This window comes from Talpa occidentalis, unplaced genomic scaffold (assembly GCF_014898055.3).
Source record: "Talpa occidentalis isolate TD23 unplaced genomic scaffold, MPIMG_talOcc4v2.1 talOcc4.9, whole genome shotgun sequence".
Lineage (NCBI taxonomy): Eukaryota > Metazoa > Chordata > Mammalia > Eulipotyphla > Talpidae > Talpa > Talpa occidentalis.
Window position 1 is genome coordinate 11213524 of NW_023605305.1, and position 24717 is coordinate 11238240.

Sequence of the window (24717 nt, forward strand, 5' to 3'; positions counted from 1 at the left end):
AAATAGCTTACTAAAAATTAAAATTGTATTCTAGAAGTATGTCTCCTGGATTTATCTATCACCAGTGCTACCTTTAGATAAGGATATAGCTGAACATTAAGCACAAAAACTGGAATCTACAATCTTGAAAATAAGGACCCTACTACAAAATGATTTCTAAAAAGTCTTATTCATTATATAATCAAGTTCAACGTATCCAGGGACATCATTTACCACCCATATGAGAATTCAAAAGCAAATACACTGGAGCTTTATTTAAAAAGGAAAATGGATGGCAGCTAATCCAAGTTTGCAAGAAAAAAATCTTGGCGAGGGCCACACTTAGCTACTTCTGGGGATATAAAGTTTAAATATAAGCTACAGTTCAGCAGCTTTTAAAATTTCATGTTTATTCATATTTTTCAAAATATATGTACATAAAAAAAGGAAGATTTACAACAGGAAAGATTGCCTTACATGCAACACAAATTCCAATGACCTCATGATGGGATCACACATGATTATGGATCGAATTCAGGCCAAGCTTTTCAAGTCCATTTCCCAGCCACACTTCAGGCTGCAGACAGGATCCCGGCAGACAATGCAAGTGGAATGAATGAAACAAATATCTTTTGCCTCTGGCAGTACTCAAGGAGCCAGAAGATGTACACCAAAAAGTTTAAGACAATTAAAATGTCAAGTGCCACAGGGAGGATAAATGATAACCAGAAATCAGTATTTCTCAAGTAGAAAGCTAATACTACTTAACACAACCTCACAATACTAAAACAAATACAAATAAGAAAGGGTTAGGTAGTTGGGCTTCATTTTTTTTTTTTAATATCTTAAAAAGGAAGCCACTTGGTTGATATTATTAAAAGTGCTATGGAAAGAAAGGAGGGGAAAAAACCCAATCTGGAATCTAGTTCATCTTAGCAAATTGTTTATGTTTTTCCACTTAACATTTCTACATTAGCAAAGATGTTACTCTCCAACCTTTCCTCATGAAAAAGGCAAACAGGAAGTGACAACTCATACTCCAAATATTAAAAAATATATCTAAACATTTGATCAAGAAGATTTCATGTTCTGATTTTTGGTAACACAGGTGACCAGAAATCACAAATTCAATATGTACCTGTATTCCCCTTCAGTCGAAAACCAAGTGGTGGAGAGAACTTGTGCTTGCTGTTAAGGGAATTCTGCAATGTCCTGGGCTATTGACAAACACCTGGAAATTGATCAATGTGAAGAGTAGTTCATAGGAGCCCAGCATCATCAGAATCGAATGAGATCATGTTTTTGGCTTATTCCCACAGCTAAGATGTCTCTGTTTATAGTTGGAGAGAAAGGGTTGGCGGAGTGGTTTTATAAATAAGTATTAAGTCTCCAGGCAGGAGGCTTTACAATTCAGTCAGTGCTATACTGTCTCCTTTTAACTCCTAGCATCTGACCAGCATCCTGTTCTTGATGCCGTCTACAAATATAAAACTCTTTGTAACTGTTCAGATAAAACTGGAAGGAAAATAAAAAAGTTGGGGTGGAAGGGAAAAAAAGGACAAGTATAATTATACAGTCCACAAAAGTCCAGATTTATCGCAGCAATTAAACTGAGGGAAGGGACAGGCACCAAGAACAGCACCTAAGCTAACAAATGCCTAAATGGTTTATGTTCCCTCCCCACAGTGTTCATAGGGGAGGGGGAAAAAGTAATTTTAAAAGCATCAAAGCTACAACAAATGCACACTGACCTTAGAAAATAAGATTTTTTAATTTCATCATACCCTTTTGCTCCTATAAAATTTACTTTTTTGCTTTGAAAGATTTCTTCATGGTGGACTTGCCCTTGCCAGGCAATTTCACTTCCTTTCTCACACTGGCAGCAGGTTTCTTGGAAGAGCCACCAGTAGGTTTCTTGATGACTGAAGGGGAGGGTCTGGCTTTCTTGGCAGGAGTTTTGGCCTTAGGAGGCGCTTTCTTGGGGAGGGGCCTGGTTTTACCCCTCTGGGAAGCTGGAACTTTAGGTGCAGGCTTGGATCCTCTCTGCTTCACAGGTGCAGTCTTCCCTGATGACATGGCTGGGGTTTTCTTTTGCAACCTGTGAGAACCAAAGAGCAAAGGCAATCCCTTAGGACATGAGAAATTCACTTTGCCAGGATGCTTTTCCAAAAAAAGAAACAGCAGAAGTAGGAGAATGTGATTTACTTTTTTTTAAACCAGAGGCTTTACTATTTATTTTTTTGAAGATTTATTTATGCATGCATAGAAGAACGGAGGTCTAGGCCAGAGGTGCAGAGAGTGAGAGGATTCACCAGAAACAGAGTGGGGAGCAGAACAGGCAGATCTACTGAAATACACTGCTGAGGGGAGTAGCGGGGAGACAGGAGAGGTCTGCTGGACATCGTGCTCTGTGTGGGGATGGAACTCAGGCTATAATGGTGATAGTGCTGACACTTAACCGGTAGGCCACAAGGCAGGCCCTACTACATATTTAAAAAAATCAACCAATTCATGCAAGTTCACATATAATTCCATGATGTTTTTCCTAGAAAATTATGGAATTATCTTTCTTTGAATAGCCAAACCGTGGAGAGTTGCATGTGTGTAACCAAAGAGTAACTACATATCTACAGTGCTTCATAAATTAAGAGTCCCCAAATTTTCAAGACAAAGTCAAATGTTACACAAAGAACTTGAGAAGGATCCTTGTTACAGGTATTTTCAACCTAACCTCGAGGGTTTTCACCTTCCATACCTTCTCTTGGGTGGTGGTTCTTCGTCCTCAGAGTCCTCTTCTGAGGAGTCATCCTCATCCTCATCCTCATCTCTAGAATCATCTGTCTCTTTCTTTGGAAACAGAACTCCTGGGCTACGGGGAGGGAAGGGACGGTTAGGTAAAAAACAAATCCCATACAGGACAAAGGAAATGTTCAACTGGAAGTTCTTACTGGACAGTCCCTACTCCTTAAACAACCCCCGCCCCAAATACCAAGCTAAATAACTATTTAACCTATTTTCTTAAACTTATTTTGAACACACATATAAAGCTAAAATAGATCTATGAAAATCCCAGACCAAATCTCATTCCCTTCTTCCCTCCACTAAAAAAACTGATGCCCAATCATTTGTTTAGTAAGCAATTACTTATGCTCCTGGTGAGTGCCTGCTACTGTGTGAGGCACTGAATAGCAGTGCGTGGTCTCTAAGGCAGTGAACAATCTGTGCACAAGTGTACATTTTTGCCCTCACGGCAGAAGACCTCAAAGTATCATGATGCCTAAACTGTTCCAAATTTTAGAGAAATTTAGTAAAGATTTTCTCTGCCTTTAATGGTAGAAATTTTGATTCACCAATTAATAAATCCTTAAATTACATTTTATTTGTATGACTTTAAGATAAAATTTAACATATGAAAAATTCAAATAATACACATTCAATCAAGTTAGCACTTGTTTGTGTACTACACTATACTCTTGTTAAAATGGGGATTTAATGGTACATTTGTGGCACCTTATTAGAAATGAAGTGTCAGAAAGCTATAGTATCACTGCACAGAAAAGTGCTTGGCCTACAGGAGGCAACTGATGCATTTTTTGCTTCAATGAACAAATAAGGTATGTAGAAGAAACAGGTTTTCAAATAAATGTTTTTGTTTCTCAAGTATGAAGGTGGTTAGGATTATTGGAAAAAGCCAATGTCCGTACTTGGTGCTGGATAATTACAACTTACATAATCCTCTAATAATCTTCCTGTCATTACTGTTTATGTAATAAAGAAGAACTAAATGGTAAAATGACTGTCCAAGGGTCTCAAAGAATTCAACGCTTGACTTAGGGACCTGATGGCTAACAGTAAACTCCAGCAGGATAGCCCAAATGCCCTGCTTTTAAAGATAAACCTTTTGCTCTAAACCAAAACTACCTTAGTTTTTATTCTCTAGTACATTCAGTTTAGTATAACAGTAATAAGAGTGAAATAAGTTAAACCTACAATCAGATCTTAAATTTACAATGATCAATACTGGATATTCAACTTATGGGCTAGGTGCTTACCTGGGGTAGTAGGGGAAACAGAGCTGGAAGGTACCACTGAATCCTTTACCAGATATCTGTTCCATCCACCCATTCTTTTCACACTTCTGCAGAGTTTTCTTCAGTAAATGCACTGAAGAAAAAATCCAGGAATGAAGAAAGTTACTTAGTTATTCAAATTTAGTAATTTTCTCAACCACAATCAAATGTACAACAATTTAAAGTCTGTCACATACAGTAAGTGACATGTGCTAAGTGAATCCTTTGAGGTCAAAGGGATTAACTAATTCACTAAACAATTCTTAAGTGTCCAGAAATCTAGCAAGAATTAAATTATAACAGCCAAAAGACTTTAGAGACCATTGAGTTAGTCCTCATTTCACAGAAAAGGAAAATGGAACACAGGGTGTTAAGCGTCTTGCTCTACAGTTGCACACAGATGGTTCACAGCTGACCTGAGACTGAATTACTCATTATTCCCATTCAAACATCTACTGAGTACCTGTAAGGTTTGATAATTATCTAGGATAATATCTATACACAGAACCAACTTCCCATGAATCAGCCTCACCAATTCCCATCTTTCATACAAAGACACATCAAAAATGTTTTTTATGGCAAATTCAGTATCTAAAAAACAGCTGCAGTATCAGTGAAACTTAGAAAGTTAATAACCAAATTCACCTTCTTTTGAAATAGTCAATGCAAAACCACAAAATAGTCTACGAGGATATATGCACAATTAAAGTCTGTATCTTGAGAAATGATTTAAAAAAAGTCATACACACCAGTTTGCAAAGTACTTAAGAAAATAATCAGAAAACCTTCCTTTATAGCGTAAAATAACACATTGCATGTGTGTTACCAGTAGGTTAGTATTAAGACTCCAAAATTACCTTTTTATTAAAAATAACATTCTAGTTCACATTTTCTGTTATTAATTTCCATAGTCCTTACCCCATACCAACATACTACTATAGTAGTTCACTGAGAAAATATACAATCTTCCTACTCTGTATGAGATAATGCTAAGGCAAGGTTTTAAATCTCAAATCATCACCTCAGAGAGTAAATGTACTTCAATGAAAAAAAGTATTTTCTGTTATATGGCTTAAAGCAACAAGAAATAATCTAAGTAGCAAATATTTTAAAAACACTGGCGTGGAGGTCTCCCCAGTGGCGCAGGGGGTTGAGCGCAGCGCTCTGAAGCTGTCCCCAGCCTCCGCAGCGCCGGTTTGATTCTCGCCTGGCTAGGGAGATTCCCACATGGCGCGACAGACCTCTCCTGTCTTGCCCACTGCTCCCTTAGCAGTGTATTTCGGTCCTTCTGCCTGTTCTGCTCCCTGCTGTCTCTGGTGGATTCTCTCACCCTCCCGCCTCTGGCCTGCATCCCAGTGCTTGCATAAATAAATAAATCTTAAAAAAAAACAAAAACAAAACAGAACAAAAAAAACCCACTGGCTTAGTTTTAAGCTGAAATCAGATCTTTTAGTAAGTATCAGAAGTAAGCAAAAAGGGACCTCCCCGGTGGTGCAAGGGGTTAAACACAGCACTATGAAGCAATTCACAGCCTCTGCAGCACGAATTCGATCTGCCGGCCAGGGAGGAACCCACATGGCGCAGCAGACCTCTCCTGTCTCACCCACTGCTCCCCTCAGCAGTGTACTTTGGTCAATCTAACCGTTCTGTTCCCCATTTGTCTCTGGTGAATCCTCTCACCCCCACACCTCTGGTCTGTACCCTAGCGCTTGCATGCATAAATAAATCTTTGAAAAAAAAAAAAAAGTAGGCAAAAAGATACTGTCCTTAATAAGGGTTCCAAACCTAGGTATTAATCTAAATAATAAAAATATTAGAAAAAACTTTACAGCAAAGTAATACCAACTTCTGCTTTTCAGTAGACATTGTAAATTAAGGATAAGCCTTGGTTACTTTTATTCTTTTTTATATGTAGTAAGTTTATAAAGGTGTTGTTCCCTCTTGGCTTTCATAGTGAGCAGTTAATGCTTTGTGATTAATAATGTGATCTTGTGGGGGAGGGAAAATAATGTGATCTTGAAGGATTTTTCAGAAGATAATTCCCCAATTCCAGCTAAATGCGCACAACTGAATCTTACTTTGATAGTTAGAATTGGTCCCTGGGTGGTTCTCCAGGACATACTTCTTCAGAGCAGTGGTTGAGCAGGTCTTCGGCTCATTCATGGCAGCAATGGCAGACAAGATTGCATATTCCATCAGGCTTCCACCAAGCAGGGGTTTCTCCCCTGATTTCTTCAGCTGTTTTCCAAGGAGGAAGAGAAAAGCATCAAGACAACACTCTCCCAAAGCAGGTCAAGACAAGACTCCTCTGCACCAGGTAGGTCGGAGTTCCTGCATTAGCACAGATATGTTTTACAATGAATTGTCAGGTTAGGGACTTTCTCTCCCCACTTACAGGTATCCAGTCTAACCGAGGAGTCCCAGCCCTCCTGTGGATATTTTCTCCTTTCATCTACCCCTCCATCCAACCTAACCCAAAGAGAGTGACAGCTCGACCACAGCAGGTTAACTTGTTAAATGCTCCCAATAAATTAACAGATTCTTTTCAATACTTCTTTTCTGAATCTGAAAAATGGGGTAATTGTGAAAATAGTAACTTCTTTAATCCTGTAAGAAAAATGGTAAAGGAAATTTGCTAAATATTTAGGGTATCTTACACCAGAAAATTACAAAGCATATTTCTGAGAACAAAGGCTGCCACTGATAAACTAGGTAAAAGGCCAAAATCAGCTATGGTTTACTGTGATCTCAAAAAGTAATCCTCAACCTCCATTTCCCCTCTCTCCCCTTTGGGGTTCCTAAGACTCTTTCAGAGGATGTGCAACGTCAAAATTATTCTCATAGTAATACTAAGATGTGATTGGCCTTTTTCACTGTGATGACATCTGCAATGATGGTAAGAAGCAATGACATCTTATCACAAACCAAGGCAGAGGCACAAAAATGTACCTGTTGTTTTCTTTACTGTTACACATTGGGGTTAAAAAAAAAAACAACAACTCCAGTTTTACTTAGGAATGTCTTTGAAGAAGAAGTAAAAATTATTTTATTATATCTCAACCTCAGCCTAAGTTATTTGTTGAGTTTTGGTATCAAAGAACAATAGACACAATTATTTGAAAATCATCTTAAAATACTCTACACTTGCCTGTGTTCTGTGAGAGTTGGGATTTTCTTCAGATACAACCCAAAATATAATGAAACAGATACCAGCTTTTTCTGTTAAAGACTTTGGCAAAAATGAAATAAACAGTATTCCTCTTATTAAATTTTTGGGTTTTGTCTTGGAAAATACAGATACTTTTTACTTAAAATGTTATTTATGTTAATATGTAATGGGATTATAATTTTTTAAATGCATTAGTAAATATTAAAGAAGTTCCTGTTTTAATTTCTAATATGGTAAACACTGATGGTACACCCCACATAAACTAAAGTTCTTGGGATCCTCAATAAGTTTTTAGAGTATGAGGAGATCCTGAAATCAAAACTTTTGAGAAACACTTCTCTTATAATCAAGTCTTTTTGGCCTCTAACCTGGAATGTCCCAGAAGCACCTTTGCCAGTTATTTGTTCTAACTGGCCTCTCTCTACTGCTCTCTGCAGAGCATTCTTCAACAGCTGAGGCCTGCAGAGAAAACAAACAAACAAAAAAAACAGTGATAAATATACCAATGATGGGGCCTCCCTGGTGGCACAAGGTGTTAAGACACAACCTATGAAGCTATCTGCAGCCAATGCAGCAGGAGTTCAATTCCTTAGTCAGCCAGGGAGCAAGCCACATGGCGCAGCAGACCTCTCCCAACTCACCCGCTGCTCCCCTCAGCAGCGTACTTCAGTCAGTCTGCCTGTTCTGTTCCCCACTCTGTCTCTGGTGAATCCGCTCACCCCCCCCCCCACACCTCTGGCCTGCACCCCATTTCTTGTATGCATGCATGCATGCATAAAATAAATATAAAAAACAATGATGGAAAGAGTTGAAGAAACTGATGAAGGATTATTCCCAAACCTAAAGTTCTGATACCTACTGCATGTAGTACTTTGTTAAAATGAACAGTAACATAGTAATTTGTTGGGACCCTTAATAAGTTGTATTTTTTTCCTCTTAAAGCAAAGAAGCTAAGTCATTACCTATATATAGAGAACCATGTATTGTACAGACCCAAATACCAAACTGCCAGGGCACTTCAGAAATTTACAACTTATTACCATCAGACCACAAAAGCAACCAAAGTGTATAATCAACCAAAGAATGAGGATCTTTAAAAAGTTCCATCTAATTCTGGAATTCTGAGATCCTAGATCTTTTTAAAAAGTACATACACATTAAAAACAATAAAGTCACTTTTTGTAAACCATTCTCTAAAGTCAGCCTAATGAAATACAATTCCAGGAATAAGAAAACAGTGTCCCTTCAGTATCCCTCTGTCTTAAGAGGATTGTAATTAAAAAACAAAAAACAAAAAAACTTGGGCCTCCCTGGTGGCGCAGGGGTTAAGACGCAACCTATGAAGAAATCCGCAGCCACTGCAGCACAAGTTCGATTCCCGGCCGGCCAGGGAGAAACCCACATGGTGGAACAGATCTCTCCTGTCTCGCCCACTGCTCCCCTCAGCAGTGTACTTCGATCCGTCTGCCTGTTCTATTCCCCACTCTGTCTCTGGTGAATCCTCTCACCCCCCCATGCATCTCTGGCCTGTACCCCAATTCTTGTATAAAAATAAATAAATCTTTAAAAAAAAAAAAACCCCTAGCTTATCAAAATCAAGTGACAGGAAGAAAAAACTGAATTATTATTCAAAACATAAGAACAAAGTGTTTGAGCAAGAACTGTTCTATCTAAGGGCAATTGTCTGAATGATATGGGAACCTCAGGTGCAGGGAGAAAACCAATCAAGTTGACTTATGGCTTAAAGGGGACTGTGATACAGAACAAAAAGAATCAAATTGAAAGGTACACTTTCAGGCTAACACTAGGTCAAAACCCAAAAGTATGGGGCCTCCCTGGTGGTGCAAGAGGTTAAGTCTCAGCACTATGAAGGTATTGGCAGCCATTGCAGCATGAGTTCCATCCCTGGCCAGGGAGCTACCCACATGGCACAGCAGACCTCTCCTGTCTCACCCGCTGCTCCCCTCAGCAGTGTATTTCAGTAGATCTGTCTGTTCTCCCCACTTTGTCTCTGGTGAATCCTCTCAACCCCCACACCTCTGGCCTGTACTCCAGCTCTTGTTTCATAAACAAAATAAATCTTAAAAAAAAAAAAAAAAAATCCAAAAGTATGGTGCCACATGTGGTGTTCTGCCACATCTTTTAACTACTAGAATAGCACCCAATGAGCAGACGATCAAGAGATTTCAGAAACTGGTTAATTGCTAAGCAGAGAGTCAGTAAGACAACCCACTGAAGAGCAGAATAATGAAGTTCAAACTATGTTTGGTGTTTCACTGAGCTTTAATATTTTTCTTTGGAAAAGAAAATTTTAATTTTTTATCTAATCACTAAGCATTACAGGCTGAATTGACACTAAAATTTTTAATCATACCATCTGTATGCTTGGGGAGAGCAGAAGAGATCTGATGTTCTAACAGAATACTAAAGCACAGAAATGACACTATCAAATCTTGTATATCCTGACACTCCAAATCAAAAATGAACTCCCAATGAAAACATTTCTAAGACAGGCAGATGACCTCTTGTGCTGCTCCTCTCAGCAGTGTATTCCATAAATCAGTCTTTTCTGGTCTCTCTCCCTCCACCCCCCCACACCCAAAAAAAAAGTATTTCTAAGGCAGGGCATGTTCCTCTCAGCGTATCACTCAGAACATACACCCCCTCTCATATACTGAGTATTTGTCATGGTTATGCAGGGATACATACACATTTTTGGCTACTAAAGTCAAGGAATTTAAGAGATGATGAATATATAAATAATTAAGATAGAGAATATGGGTCAGGGTTGAACTATGTGCAGAGAGCTTTGGGAACATAATTAAGGGAGTGATTAAGCTGTCGAATAATTTTTCTACGAGTTGCTCTCTAGTTTTCTATTAGATTGGTAGTTGGTCCTATTAGCCAAATGCTACACATGGGTCATGTTTGGTTATTGACTCCAAAAACCTACCGTATTGTTGGAAACAACTAAGGACATTTGAACATGACCTGGGGTTACTGGATAATGTTAATTACTAATTTTGCTGGGTCATGTTCTCTCCATATTTTTTGTATTCCTCTTCCTTTTGTACTCTTTCACTAACCCTTCAGTTGGGCACTCCAAAGACCACGAAGTCTTGGATGATGGTGCTGGTAGCATATCATTACTGCATAGAATACCACTGAACACTGTACACTTAAAATTATTCAGATGAGGGACGCCCCGGTGGCACAGCGGTTGAGTGCTGGGTTGTGAAGCTGCCCGCAGCCTCTGCAGCGCCGGTTCGATCCCCGGCCGCCAGGCAATGGTCCCACATGGCGCGCAGACCTCTCCTGCCGCCCGCTGCTCCCCTCAGCAGTGTACTTCAGTCCTTCTGCCTGTTCTGTTTCCCGCTCTGGCTCTGGTGAATTCTGTCACCCTCCCGCGCTTCTGACTGTACCCAGTGCTTGTATTAATAAATAAATCTTTAAAAAACAAAACAAAACAAAAAAAAACAAAAAACAACCATCAAAGTCCTGGTTCAAGATCCCCTAAATTGCAGTGGCTTCTTTAAATAAAAAAAAAATTCAGATGATAAATTTTAAGTTTAGGTGTATTTTATCACAATTAAAAAAACTGGGGCTTTCCCTGTGGCCTAGGGATTAAGTTTCAGCACTATCACTGCTAGCCAGGGAGCTAACCCACACATGGCGCAGCAGACCTCTCCTGTCTTGCCCACTGCTCCCCTTAACAGTGATTTTCAGTAAATCCGCCTGTTCTCCTCCCCTCTCTCTCTTTGGTGAATCTTCTCAACCTGCCCCTGCACCTCTAGCCTACACCCCAGTTCCTCTGGGGGGGAAATGAGCACGTGAGAGGACAGAGTTTTATGCTGAACAATCTTAAAGCTGACATCATGGAATCAGTACTCTATGAGGATCTAGTAAAAGTTAACATGAAGTTTGAGTTTTAAAAAAAAACAAACTAGGGCCTCCCCTGGTGGCGCAGCGGTTGAGCGCTGGGCTGCGAAGCTGCCCGCAGTCTCTGCAGCGCCAGTTCGATCCCCGGCCGCCGGTGAAGGTCCCACATGGCGCACAGACCTCTCCTGCTGCCCACTGCTCCCCTCAGCAGTGTATTTCGTCAGTCTGCCTGTTCTGCTCCCCGCTTTGGCTCTGGTGAATTCTCTCACCCTCACGCGCTTCTGACTGTACCCAGTGCTTGTATAAATAAATAAATAAATCTTTAAAAAACAAACAAACAAAACACAAGACGACAGTGAAACCATAATGAGACCACAAAAAGGAAAAACCTGCAAAAAAAGATTTCATTTCTAGCTTAGCTAAAAGTAACCCTCCTTTTCTATTCTGCTTTTACTTTCTTATGAAAAGGGGACTACAAGAGTAACAGGTGTCTGCAGCTGTAAAGTCCAGCCAGCACCTCATACCTGATGTCCACTCTAAGCTTAGGGTAATACTGAGACACGTATTTCCTTATGAGACTGTAAGAAGCTTCTTTAGGTTCACAAAGGCGAGTAAAGGCCAGTGGGAGGATATCCTCCAATTTAACTTGTGGTTCTGGATCCACTGAAGAGCTTCTCTTCTGAAATGGAATATCAAAATTACCATTATTGTAAGTCTACAATATGTTTTATGTTTTATGTTTTATATGTTTTATTCAAAGGCTTTCTGCTCAATTCAAGGAATTTCCTCAGTTCATAGTGAAATCTACTAGAGAAAACTACTTTTGTCCACATTCAAACAAGTCATAGCACAATAGTATAAAGTCTTTTGTGTGGTACTTTAATTGATATGAACTTCAGATTGAGAAGAGCTTTCAAAAAGAGGAAATACTAGATATTTCATTTTATCATTCAAATAAACTATAAATGAAATTATGTATATTAGAGAGGAATATTATTATTTAAAAAAAAGAAACTGGCTGTGGGTACATTTTTTGGGTCAATACTGGGTTAAAGAGTACTTTTATGCTTCTAGTTTAAAAGATACTTCATAAAAAAGCAGTATGATTCATATAGCTGCCCATAATTCAACATAGGGCAGTTAAACATGGGTTCCTGAGCTGGAGTGCATGTATCTGCATACTTTATTCTACTAACTAGATGGGTGTTAATGGGCTAATTACTTTTAATCTTTCTAGGCCTAAGTAGGATGACTGTACTTTGCATAGTGCCTGCCACACAGTAAACACTCAATAAACACTGCTATATTCTGTAGCATAATAGTACTGCAGGGCTAAATTTGTATAGACATCTTACCTGTACAGACATCTTACCTTTCTGTTTCTGGATTTCTGAGGTGTTTTTCTTGATTTCTGAACCACAACAAAACTTCCAGAAGCACCTTTTCCTTTTACCTAAAGTAAATTAAATTAGTTGTAATAATCCTTATTTTAATTGTAAATTATTCTGGTATTTGTATTTATAAATTTATACTGGACTAAACCAATAACAGGGCATGATGATGTAAGAGAGCTAAAATAAAGTGCTACTGAGAAATAAAGAACAACGAGAGTCAAGAGCTAGCCCAGATACTATTTATAGTAGCACCTAACTAGTCAATATTGGACAAGTGTGTAAACACTCTGAACTTCTGTTTCTCATCTACAAAATTTAGGGAAAATGCAATTATGGTACCATCTTAAAGAGCTCACTGTACAAACTCTCAAAACAAAAAACAAAAAACAAAAAAAACAAGTGGGCCTCCCTGGTGTCACAAGGGGTTAAATACCATACTATGAAGCAACCAGAAGCCTCTGGAGCACGAGTTTGATCCCTGGTCGGCCAGGGAGCAACCCACATGGCGCAGCAGACCTCTCCCGACTCACCCGCTGCTCCCCTCAGCAGTGTATTTCACTCAGTCTGCCTGTTCTGTTCCCCACTCTGTCTGTGGTAAATCCTCTCATGCCCCCCACACCTCTGGCCTGTACCCCAGCGCTTGTATGCATAAATAAATAAATCTTTAAAAAAAAAAAAGAGAAAAAAACAAAACAAAACAAACAACCTCTTGGGTAAAATGAGGAGACCTATCACTATCTTGGAGGGACGACTGTTCCTAAGTGAAAAATTGAGAGCCTACTTCATAACTATAGATTATTACTGCATCTGGAAAAGATTAACAATTTTCAGAGATGGCCTATGATGGTATGTATAAATCATACCACATATTTCCAGTTTACAACTTATATTGAATATAAATGGATTCAAAATAACCTGAGTCCTCCACTTTTTAGCTTTACTTACACTTGGGTAATGTAGCAATCAATGCTGAAATGCAGGGCCCTCGCTGGTGGCATAAGGGGTTAAGAGTCAGCTCTACGAAGCTATTAATAGCCACTGCAACTATCAATCCCCAGCCAGGATGCTGACCCACATGGTGCAGCAGACCTCTTCCGTCTTGTCCGCTGCTCCCCTCAGCAGTATATTTCAGTGGATCTGCCTATTCTGCTCCCCACTCTATCTCTGGTGAATCCTCTCACCACCACCCCCACCCCCGCGTGCACCTCTAGCCTACACCCCAGCACTTACATGCATAGATAAATAAATCTTTAAACAAAAAGCTGAAATGCTTTTAGCCTATTAACTATTGTTTAAGCATTAAACAGTGTTTGCCTATGAGGCAAGAGTAGGTTACAAACTATATTTTCACAAAGAAAATCATGCCAGCTCATAAACTGTGCTCATATATTATGATACAGAATAGGTCTTCAATCAAAGTTTTTTTTTTTTTTAAAGATATTTATTTATGCATATAAGAACTGGGGTACAGGCCAGGGGTGTGGTGGGGGGGTGAGAGGATTCACCAGAAACAGAGTGGGGAGCTGAACAGCAAATCTACTGGAATACATGCTGAGGAGAGCAGCGGGCAAGTCAGGAGAGGTCTGCTGCGCCATGTGGGTGACCTCCCTGGCTGGGGATCGAACTTCTGTTGCAGTGGCTGCAGATAGCTTCACAGTGCTGTGCTTTTAACCCCTTGCGCCACCATGGAGGCCCCAAAGATTATTTTATTTATTTATTTAAAAGATTTATTCATCTATGCATACAAGAGCTGGGGGTACAGGCCTAAGATGGGGGTTGGGGTGAGAGGATTCACCAGAGAAAGAGTGGAGAACAGAACAGGCAGACTGATGAAATACAATGCTGAGGTGAGCAGCGGGCGTCTGCCACGGCACGTGGGCTGCTCCCTGGCCAGCCAAGGATCAAACTTGTGCTGCACAGGCTACAGATTGCTTCATAGTGTGGTGCTTAACCCCTTGCGCCACCAGGGAGGCCCCCCAAAGATTATTTTAAAGGTCATTTAAATATCAGTTTCACAACATTTTGAGAAAGCTAAAATGTACAGCCGCAATCTGTTTTACTCAATGATGGACCTCCCCACCCCCACCCCTCAGCACTGTGCATACATGAAATACTCAATATATGTGACTGAAATACTATTACAAGACTCTAAGCAGTTTAAATGCCCAGTGGCACAGATTCTGTATTAACTACTGTGCAGAAAGATATAAAAGCAACAGGACTGTGGGAATGCAGTAAATGAGGCCCATCCTTAACACTACCTTGAGAGGCTGGTAGTTATTTCACACCTCTGAATCTCTGAAGAGGGTCAGATAAGATAAAGGTCATTCCAGCTTTAGATTTCTATGCTTCTAAGCAATGTTTTGAATTACTATGCAAAGTAACATGGATTTATGCCTGAAATCAATATTGATTCTAGTACTAGTTTCAATTTACTAAACTTCTCTGAGACTTCTAAGAGGCTTTAATAGTTTTAGATAGCATTAAGTTAAGGTGAATCAATTTGCAAAGCTAGTTTAATATGGTAATGCATCTAGTGATGTAAGTTACAGTTTAAAACTAACAAGACGGCCTCCCCTGGTGGTGCAGCGATTGAGCGCTGGGCTGCAAAGCTGCCCACAGCCTCTGTAGCGCCAGTTCGATCCCCGGCCACCAGCGACAGTCCCAGATGGTGCGACAGACTTCTCCTGTCTCGCCCGCTGCTCCCCTCAGCAGTGTATTTCCTCAGTCTGCCTATTCTGTTCCCCGCTCTGGCTCTGCTGAATTCTCTCACTCTCCCGCTCTTCTGACTGTACCCAGTGCTGTATAAATAAATAAATAAATCTTAAAAAAAAACAACAACAAAAACTAATAAGAGCCATTCTCTTTTGTGCTACTGCAAAAATAGAATTCCTTAGCCCCACTCATCTTTAGCACTACATGAGCTGAAGTACAAACAGTCCCCAAAGAAAATCCAACCAGAAGTACAGTAATGGGCCTCTCTGGTGGCGCAAGGAGTTAAGACTCAACCTATGAAGCTGTCCTCAGCCACTGCAGCATGAGTTCGATCCCTGGCCAGGAAGCTACCCACATGGCATAGCAGACCTCTCCTGAGGTCTGCTGCTCCCCTCAGCAGTGTATTTCAATCAATCTGCCTGTTCTGCTCCCCACTCTCTTTTTTATTTTTTTTTAAATGTCTGGGAGGTTTTTTTTTTTTTTTTTTTTAAAGATTTATTTATTTATTTATACAAGCACTGGGTACAGTCAGAAGTGCGGGAGGGTGAGAGAATTCACCAGAGGCAGAGCAGGGAGCAGAGCAGACAGAAGGACCGAAGTACACTGCTGAGGGGAGGAACGGGTGGCAGGAGAGGTCTGCGCGCCATGTGGCACCCTCCTCCGGTGGCCAGGGAGCAGCTGGGGATCGAACCGGCGCTGCAGAGGCTGCAGGCAGCTTCGCAACCCAGAGCTCAACCGCTGCGCCACCGGGAAGGCCCTCCCCACTCTCTCTCTGGTGAATCCTCTCACCCCCCCCCCCACCTCTGGACATACCCAGTTCTTGTATGCTCCACCAGGGAGGCCCCAAAGATTACTTTATTTATTTAAATCTTAAAAAAAAAAAAAAGTACAATAAGCTAGGAAAAAATTGCACTCTCTATTCTGTTTCATCCACTCTCTAGAATCGTTAACTATAAAGGAAACTGGCATCAATGATTTTGAAACCTAGCCTCAGAACATAAACTAAAAAAAACTAAAAAAAAAAAAAAGAACATAAACTAGACTAAGCTTAAGAATTTCATCATTATTTTAACTTATTTTTAACTAAAGACACAAAAAGTCTAAATGTTACTAAATATAGACTTACTTAGCTATACCTATCAGCTACATATGCACATACAGCTAACATATGTTGAATACCTGTCTGATGACACCTCTATTTAATTCTCTCTTCAGTGCTTGTTTGAGGAGGTAGCCCCTCCTCTCCAGCTCCAGAGAAGGGTACTTGTGGATGATGTATTTTCGAATGGCAACCACTGATGCACCACTCTTCTGGAAGCATGCCTGGAAAGTAATCAAACCATACATGCTACTTTGTATTAGCTGGCTTTCATTAGACAATCAGACCTGTTTTCAAAACACGTTATAAAATTATTTTGGAATGGGAAGCGATAATGGATTATAAAATAGCAGGAAAAACAAAACAGTATTTCAGGACAATGTTTTCATCATGGCTGCGAAGAAATACAATTTTTCTGCAGTAATAATTTAAAAATTGGTCAATGCTCCAAAAGAGAAGACACAACATGTGAACAACATCCCATATGTTAATTAAGACCTTCTTTCCATTTGAATTCTATTCTGTATCTGAAGACAAATCTTTAGCATTAAAATGCTAAAACACTTTTCTTACTCGGAGCAGAGATCTGGTCTGCTTTATGGCACACCAGGGCCAATATTTCTTTACAGATTTTATGTGAATTACAGCAAAGAACTTAAGTAAATGACATAAAACTGGGTTTACAGATGGGAAAGGCTTAACAGGAGTTTTGGGTAACACTGAGGGAATTCTGCAATTTCAAGTGCTTCTTCCACTTCCATCCTATTTATCCACATTCTGGTAGTCTAATGCCCATGAATGACTTAAGTAGGTCACTATGTCACAAAGAAACTTCTTTTTTTAATGCTCTGCATTTCAAAGCATATGTAAGTGGCATCTATTATTTATCTAATGAACCATTTATCTACCACCATTTTGGTATTTTCTATAAACTGAACGTAGCACTTAACTCTCACTGGGAAAAGATTTAGGTGAATGTTATTTTATATATATTGACAATCAAAACAAATAACTCATTACAGAGGGGCCAGAAAACACTGTATAACATAAAACAAGCTGCATTAATACGGGTCATCCACTTAAAATAAATGGTCTAACCAATTATGACCTACTGAAGTTTACGCCTGATCTTATAAATAAAACACAAAGCAAAGAAAATCAAACAAAAGAACTCTTGTTGAAAACAATCCCGTGTACCACCAAACTGACAATGAAGATGAAAACTGACATCTAGACTCTTGCTTGATACAGAACATGGTTATCAGCACCCTGAAATGACGTTTGTTACACTGCATGGAATGTGCATGGCAGATATGTCACTTGTACAAATATGCACATATTTGAATAATTCTTTAGGCCTAATTAATACTGTCCTAATTTTTTTTTTGCCATTTTAAAATTTAGTCCCTTCTCCATTTTCACTGTAACCCAGTCACAAGGTAAAAACTCAAAGGAAGGCTACACAAGAAAAAGAAATCTCCTTAGCTACTGAGTTCAAAAAAGTTTTCTTAACACAGTGAGAGTGCGCGTGCAGGAGTGCAGGGCATGGTCTGCTCTTCCAGTTTGTGGGTCAGAGCTGTCTCCTCAGACTCGGAGAATGATCACCAGGTTGGTCCTCTGTAAGTAAGTATATAAAATTAAATTTATATATCCCTTGGCCATACTGATCTGTATCTCCTCCTCCCAATTTCTGATCCAGAACCTAGTGACAAGATCCCTGAAAAGAGGAACTCCATGGCTTTTAACTCCTCTGACCATGTGATCACCGGAAATACTGCAAAATTAACCAGAAACATTTACACAAAAAAGGCAAGGTCAGGTTAGACTATAACTTAAAAAGTTAAAACAAGAAAACTATACCTGATGATCACATGTGCTAATGAATACCAACAGATTTAGAACTAAATGAGGAGGATAATTTTTCTAACTATCTTGGAATGGATAGGTAGGTGATGAAGCTAAGTAGTGAGGTTTATAAAGAGTTTTTAGAGGCCAGGTGTGAAAGATAACCACTATCAATGTCAGACACTCAGCTTTGAAGAAAAACCAGAACACCATTTTTTCTTTTTTTAAATAAAAATTCTCAACTCTATTCAGTTACCCTGAGTCAAAATTATAGAGTTCATAAAAACAAGGATCCTGTTCATCTTATTCTGAAATGTATTATTAGTAGGGTCATCTGACACAGAGAAGTTAGTACTTAAGTGTTTGTTGAATGAATTAGCACCTTCAGTCATCAAACAAAAATTACACTTAAAGCAATAAACTGAGTTTAAAAAAAATCGAAAGATAATTTACAAATACTGCTATAGTAAATTAAAAATAAAAAACAAAAACAAAACAATGTTCACCAAAACTTCACAATGGCTTTCTTCTTATTTAAATCTCTTTTAGCAAGCAGAGCAAGATTTCTGATGTCTGGACAGGGGTAAGCCATTTTCAAATAAGCAAAAGATGAACACAACAAATCCAAGATGAATCACTTTAAATAAAAACTTGCCTTAATGGCCTCAGTTAGGATTGCATCCATCTTGGGACGTGGGGAAGAAGCCATCGGTGTTTGTTTCTGGGCCCTGGCTAGCTGGCTGGCAGAAAGAGTAGCCCAGGAAGGTATTGTTTTTTTCACTTTCTTCTCCTTCTCTTTAGACTGATCTTTCTCACTTTAAAACAAAGAATTATTATTATGCAAGACAATCTCTCCCAAAAAGGTATAAAGTTAGAAATAGGCAAAGACTGGGAAGGGATAAAAATTAGTGTTTTGATTTCTTTATATGCTTAAGTGGTATGTGAAATAAGCAAACTTTTACACAATAAGACATTCTGAAAAAAATGGGTGTTGAAAATAAGCCAAAAAGGTATATTCTCTTTGGAGCAGAAGAGTCATGTAAATTAACACTGATATGAAGGCCTAGTATATAAAAGAAATAAGAAATTTAAAATGCATTCTAGTAACAACCACACAAAAGCAATTTGGAACCACAGAGAGAACTTAAAGTCTGAAGTCAGAAAACCTGGATTTGAATTTTAGCTCAAACTAGCTACATGACCTAAGCAAGTGACCTGCTCAATCTCTTCAACTGTAAAGTAATGCCAACTACAGTTACATCTATTTGGTCATATTAAAAGTAATATGCCAGAAAACTTCACAAGGTTATTGTAAGAATCGTAAGATTTTTATTAAAGCAATGTTGTGAGTCATAAAGCATTATGCAATTTTAATCTAATACCAATTAAGAATGGAATGACTACTACTGTCTTGCAAAAAAATTTTTAATTAAAAAAGAATTACCACTATATTGTACAACTATGTACAAATTTTATTTTCTGATTTTCAAATTCACCCTGCAATTGAATACTTCATCAAATATATATAGTTTTAGGTCACTCAAGTAATGGCTTGGTCAAGACTGGTGTTTTTTAACATAAGCATGTAAAAATAACTCACTCCTGGCACAGAGGTATGAATTAAATGGTGAAGGTCAGATTTTCATAGTTATGTTTCATTTCTTATTGAAGTGTTGTCAATGTTTAAAATATCAGATACTCCCAAAATGAATTCTAAGCACAAACACACATCACAAAGTTGAAAGGAGTGAATTCTGGATCATTCAAACCATTGTTCTGCTGACTGCAACACACTGTGACAGGCCACGGAGATACACTGCAACTGATCTCGGGTGATTCTAGAAAGTGAATCCTGTAAGTAGTTCATATGGCGCATAAACCACAGTTATGACACTTGAAAGCAATCTGATCTAGAATCCATTTCTATAGTCTCTGATTATGAGTAGTAGGAAGACATAACTTCTTACTCCTTTTTGGTTTCCTCAGAAGACTTGTTTTCTTCCTTCTCTTCACTCTCAGGTTCCCCCTTTGGCTGCTCTGTCTCACTAGATGTAGCATGTGGGGTTTCATTCTCTTGCTCTTCTACGGTGGAAACAGATTCCTCTGAACTTATATCTGGTTCTAAAAAGTCAGGTAAGCAGAATTGCACCAAGTAGATACATTAGAGCCTAAGCCAAAGGGTCAAAGTTTATCTTATTAAACAGAGAAGCCAAATGTCCAATTAACATATGAATTCTAAGATAAATAACTGAATACTTCCCCCCCCCCCAATGTCACTCAAGTTACCCATACTGGCTGTTTATCCAGATCATAATATATGAAAAGGTGGACCAGGACAGTACATAGAAAATGAAACTCACTTTACTCCAAATCAGTTATCTTGACTGTTCTTCTCAACATGATTAACGATGAGACTTATAACTAAGAAATTGGTCATTTTATAATTTGACAGAAAAATCTTAGTAATGGAATAAGTAACAGAAAATTAGCAAATGAAGCAAATGAAATGACTGAGGCCAAAGTAGAATTATGAGAGTGAAACTACCTGGGTTTGTGACCTTTACATAAAACGAAAATTAGAAAAAGTCACTTTCTTCTTATAACCTAATCACATGATTATAAATGCTGAAAGAATTTCTAGCTTCTCAACAAATTAAAATTCTAAACCATAATAGATCTCATATTGGTCAACGATCATTTGCAAATCTCATCCTGAATTATGTTCTTCAACCAGACGGCAGATAGGCTGAAAAATCCTCCCTCCTATGTTCAGTCAAAAATAGAGCATCGAGAGTCAGATACACCTGGATTCAAGTTCAGTCTTTGTAACTTCCTAGTGTGGTATCTTAAGGGAAGTTCTTTGACATGTCCAAGTCTCAGCAACCTTACCTCACAGAGGCATTACAAGAATTATCTAAAGTGCTTTCGGAGAAGCCTATGGACCAGCAATTGTCCCAGGTGGGTGTTTCCCATCTCCTTCAGCCTCCTGCTGCTTCCAGGACTGTTTTGTAAAGTATTAAATCAGAACTTCTGTCTAACAGTGATATCTGAGGATACAGACAACTGTAAAATGTGTTTTTATCATGATGTATCCTTTACTGGCCCTCAATCCTAACGATCTGACCTAACTGGCTGCACCACGGGTAACAATTTTCTATCAGTTCGTCACAATTTTATTTATTCACTGTCTTGTTCTAAAAAAAAAAAAAAAAAAAAAACGGGGTGGGGGTGGGGCATTAAAAAGGACAAAAAGCTAAGAACCATTACTTGGTTTTACTGTAATAGTAAAGCTACAAACTCAACTTCCTATTATTTTCTCTTCTTTAATAATTATTGCTTAATTGTTTATGGCTTAAATAAAGGTTCAATCACTCAACAGATCTCAACAGATACTGAGTATGCAGTATGTATAAACCATTTTTTTTGACTCATTAAACTACTGAATCTGCCACTGTGTTAAATGCAGGACTCACAATATTTAAAATAAGTCTAATTATTTCCATGTACAAAATACCATAATTCAATACATGGACTAGTAAACAAACATACAGCTTATGAAGTGTCTTATAAATTCGTGGCTTACACCTGAACCCCCTGGCATGCATTCTCAAAACTAGTATTAGTGACTTTGTGGCTTTAGCCAGTTATCAAACAAAAGGAATAAAGGTGAGCCACCGAGTGGCTTTCTCTCAGTGTTGGATAAAATGACCATTTTCAACTCATCAGCCGCTACTTTTTTTTTAAAATATTCTGATCCTCATGGCTGCTGATTGCCTTAGACCAGAATGCCCAAATATTCATCTGAAGATTCTTAGACAAAACCCAGGCTGAGCTGGAAAAGAGCACAGCCTGGTGCATCCAAGGAATAAAGGCAGCAAAGGCTGGTCAGTAAATGTTTGGTCCTAGCAGCCATGGAGAATAAGAGTACCACATGTACACCCTTGGCAAACTTGAGATAAAAAGTAACAGAGAAAAGGAAAAGAATGGGTGGGTGGGGGGGTCAAAAGAAGAAAACAAGGAAAAGAAGGGGTGGTTAGAGACGCCATAGAAGAGCGTCAGTACTCCAGGTGGGGGTCTACATTTCTCTCCACTCATATGTTCCCACCTCTGTCTGTCCCATCTTCTCTCCACTGCACCAAGTTATAAACCCATGTTTTGATTGCTCATTTGCTCTGTTAAGGTCTAATGACTCTGGGTGAGATTTCCCCTTGCACCTGAGCTATGCCAAAGGCCCAAATCCTCCATTCTCCCACTCTTTATCCCCGTAACATTTGTATGCCCACAGTTACTTTGAGATCTTTCCTGTTGTCTCCAACTATTTTTCTCTTTTTAACTCCAAGAGCATGAGATGCTTACCTTCCAAAAGTTCTTTAGGGTCAATATTAAATTGCTACCATGCCCACATTGTCCGGAAAGGACATACCTCTCTCTTTAAATGTTCCCCTAAAACACTCAGCCATGAAATATTCAAGAGAATTTATAGGACAGTCCACATTTGAGTAAAAACTTTTGCCATTTTGAGTTGTGCCACTACTTTACTTTACCTGGTTTTTCTTCCTCCCCTTCAGCAAGCTTGCTTTTGGGAGGAGTTTCCCGGGTAGAATTCACTGCTCGACGAATCGGCATGGTGTTATCGTCTACCTTCTAAGAAAAGAGATGGCTATAATCACACGTGTGAAAAATTCCCTTTTCTCTCTTTTTCAAGGGGCTTAACTGGGTGTCAGGAGATGTAGGAGAATTCATCAAGCTGACTCCAAGATCTGATCTAAATTACTTTTAACAATTTTTTTGAAGTGAAATAGGTTTTTAAGAAGTACTTTACAAAATATTTTATTTTAGCTAGAAATTCAAATGGGAACAAATAATTATACTTGATTTGGAATAAATTTAGAAGGTCTTCTAAGGAATTTGAGGGGAAAGGGAAGACAAAAAGAACTTTGCATTTGATTTTTTCAGAATCACAACCCAGATTCCCCGAAGTAGGGAAAGGAACATGTACCAAGAAGAACCCAGAAGGGCCTGAGGTCAGGGACTGATCCAAGAGTGAGCTTCCAAGAATATGTCAGCCCCTACCTCACCTAACTTGTCCGCGTGGATCAGCTGAGCTCCTACTATAAGTGGGAGTGCCTTAGGATGGACGAGTTCACCTTGAGACGTATCAGTCGCCATTTAAAATAATTTCTAGGCCCGAGTACAGGTTACACTCTGAAGCCTCTGCTGTTTACCACAAGGATTTTTCCTAATGGTTTCAGTGTGGTGAAGAGTCAACCTAAAGCACAGAAAAGACCTGGTGTGAAGATTAACAAACAAAACTAAACTAAAACGTCTAAGTTTCATATACATCCAAAGGGAAAAATATTTAACTATAAAGCTTATAGTTAAGTAACGGATAACTTGGTCAGTTATCATTCAGAAAGACAAAATCACTGTCAAAATAAGGACTGTGACAAGCAGCGACAAATGCACAAGCTGCAGCGGCTGTAGCCCCTTCCACATGAGCAAAGGCAACAAGGACAAGAAAGCTTGCAAGGAACCTAATCCCGCCCCTCCTGCTAGCATGAGGAACCGGAAAAGGACAGAATAGGGAGAGAAGGAACAGCTTAGTCCAATGTTTACTCAAGATCAATTTACTAAAGAGAGAAGGTTTTTGTTACTGTTCTCAAAGGAATCAGGAAAATTAAACACAACCTCAACTCCACTGCCATTCGAGAATACAAGGACAAAAACCCCCAAAGAACATGGCATTCTAAGAGCCTCCAGACCCAGAGAGGCAAAGCTAGACCATTCCAGGAGAACAGAAGTCTGCTTCCTAAGACTCATTCGTTAGATTTTCATGTAAGCAAACTAGCACAGAACAAAGGACATAAATATTCAAGGGTAAAATCCAGTCACTCAAATTGCCTGATAATACTCCCTGTTCTCCCTAAAAATCTCATGTGGGACTCAGTGACATTTTATAATAAAAATCCCTCAATGCAAGAAAATGATCGGTTGCTAACAAACATTAACGAAGAGTTGAGGAATGGCAGATTAGTCTTTCACCTTGTACTTTAAGCTCTGACCCTGTCAAGGAATTTAAAAGCTTTCACCTTGTCAGGTAATAGTCCCAAGCTGCAACAACTGGGAAAAATCCAGACATTCACAGGGAAAATCTTTTTATGGGAACACCAACAGCAATGTCAAGATTTGGGAATTGTCAAGTTGCAAGAAAAGGCAACTGCAAGAATTTGAGAGAGTGCAATACAGTAAAACTTACTATCAAGCAAATCAGCAAAACCCAGAAATATTTTAAAATTATCATCAACTGTTATAAAAACCACCTAAAATGCTCAAAGAGCGATTCACTTCAAAGAACTGTAAAACACGTAAGTAAAAACCGTTCTTTTCTGAAAAGTGAAAAGAGGGCCAATTTGGATTTTAAATCATTATTTTTAGGTCTGTGAAATCTAAAAGTCTATCCTGGGATAATCTCAACATATAAATCTGCTCATTCATTCAATTAGCACTTTCTTAGTAATATATTTTCTGTAATTAAAAAAATCTACGGCCTCCCTGGTGGTGCAGGCG

At 38.9% G+C, this 24717-nt stretch overlaps 1 protein-coding gene across 8 annotated transcripts in view; it reads right to left on the bottom strand.

Moving 5' to 3' along the window:
- Positions 1-342: 342 nt before the first annotated feature.
- The window catches only part of HP1BP3 (heterochromatin protein 1 binding protein 3), a 28326-nt gene continuing 3951 nt past the window's right edge, over positions 343-24717 (bottom strand). For 4 of the 8 annotated variants that reach the window (XM_054691618.1, XM_037498448.2, XM_037498449.2 and 1 more), the window contains exons 2-13: positions 23224-23419; positions 22695-22794; positions 20118-20271; positions 18806-18965; positions 16386-16529; positions 12470-12550; positions 11622-11776; positions 7587-7677; positions 6128-6287; positions 4032-4143; positions 2735-2848; positions 343-2077 (exon numbers count right to left, since the gene is read on the bottom strand). In XM_054691618.1, the coding sequence (XP_054547593.1) occupies positions 1783-2077; positions 2735-2848; positions 4032-4143; positions 6128-6287; positions 7587-7677; positions 11622-11776; positions 12470-12550; positions 16386-16529; positions 18806-18965; positions 20118-20271; positions 22695-22794; positions 23224-23319 (1662 nt within the window). In that variant the 5' untranslated portion in view covers positions 23320-23419 and the 3' untranslated portion in view covers positions 343-1782. The other 4 variants (XM_037498450.2, XM_037498452.2, XM_037498451.2 and 1 more) reach the window with 3 other exon arrangements.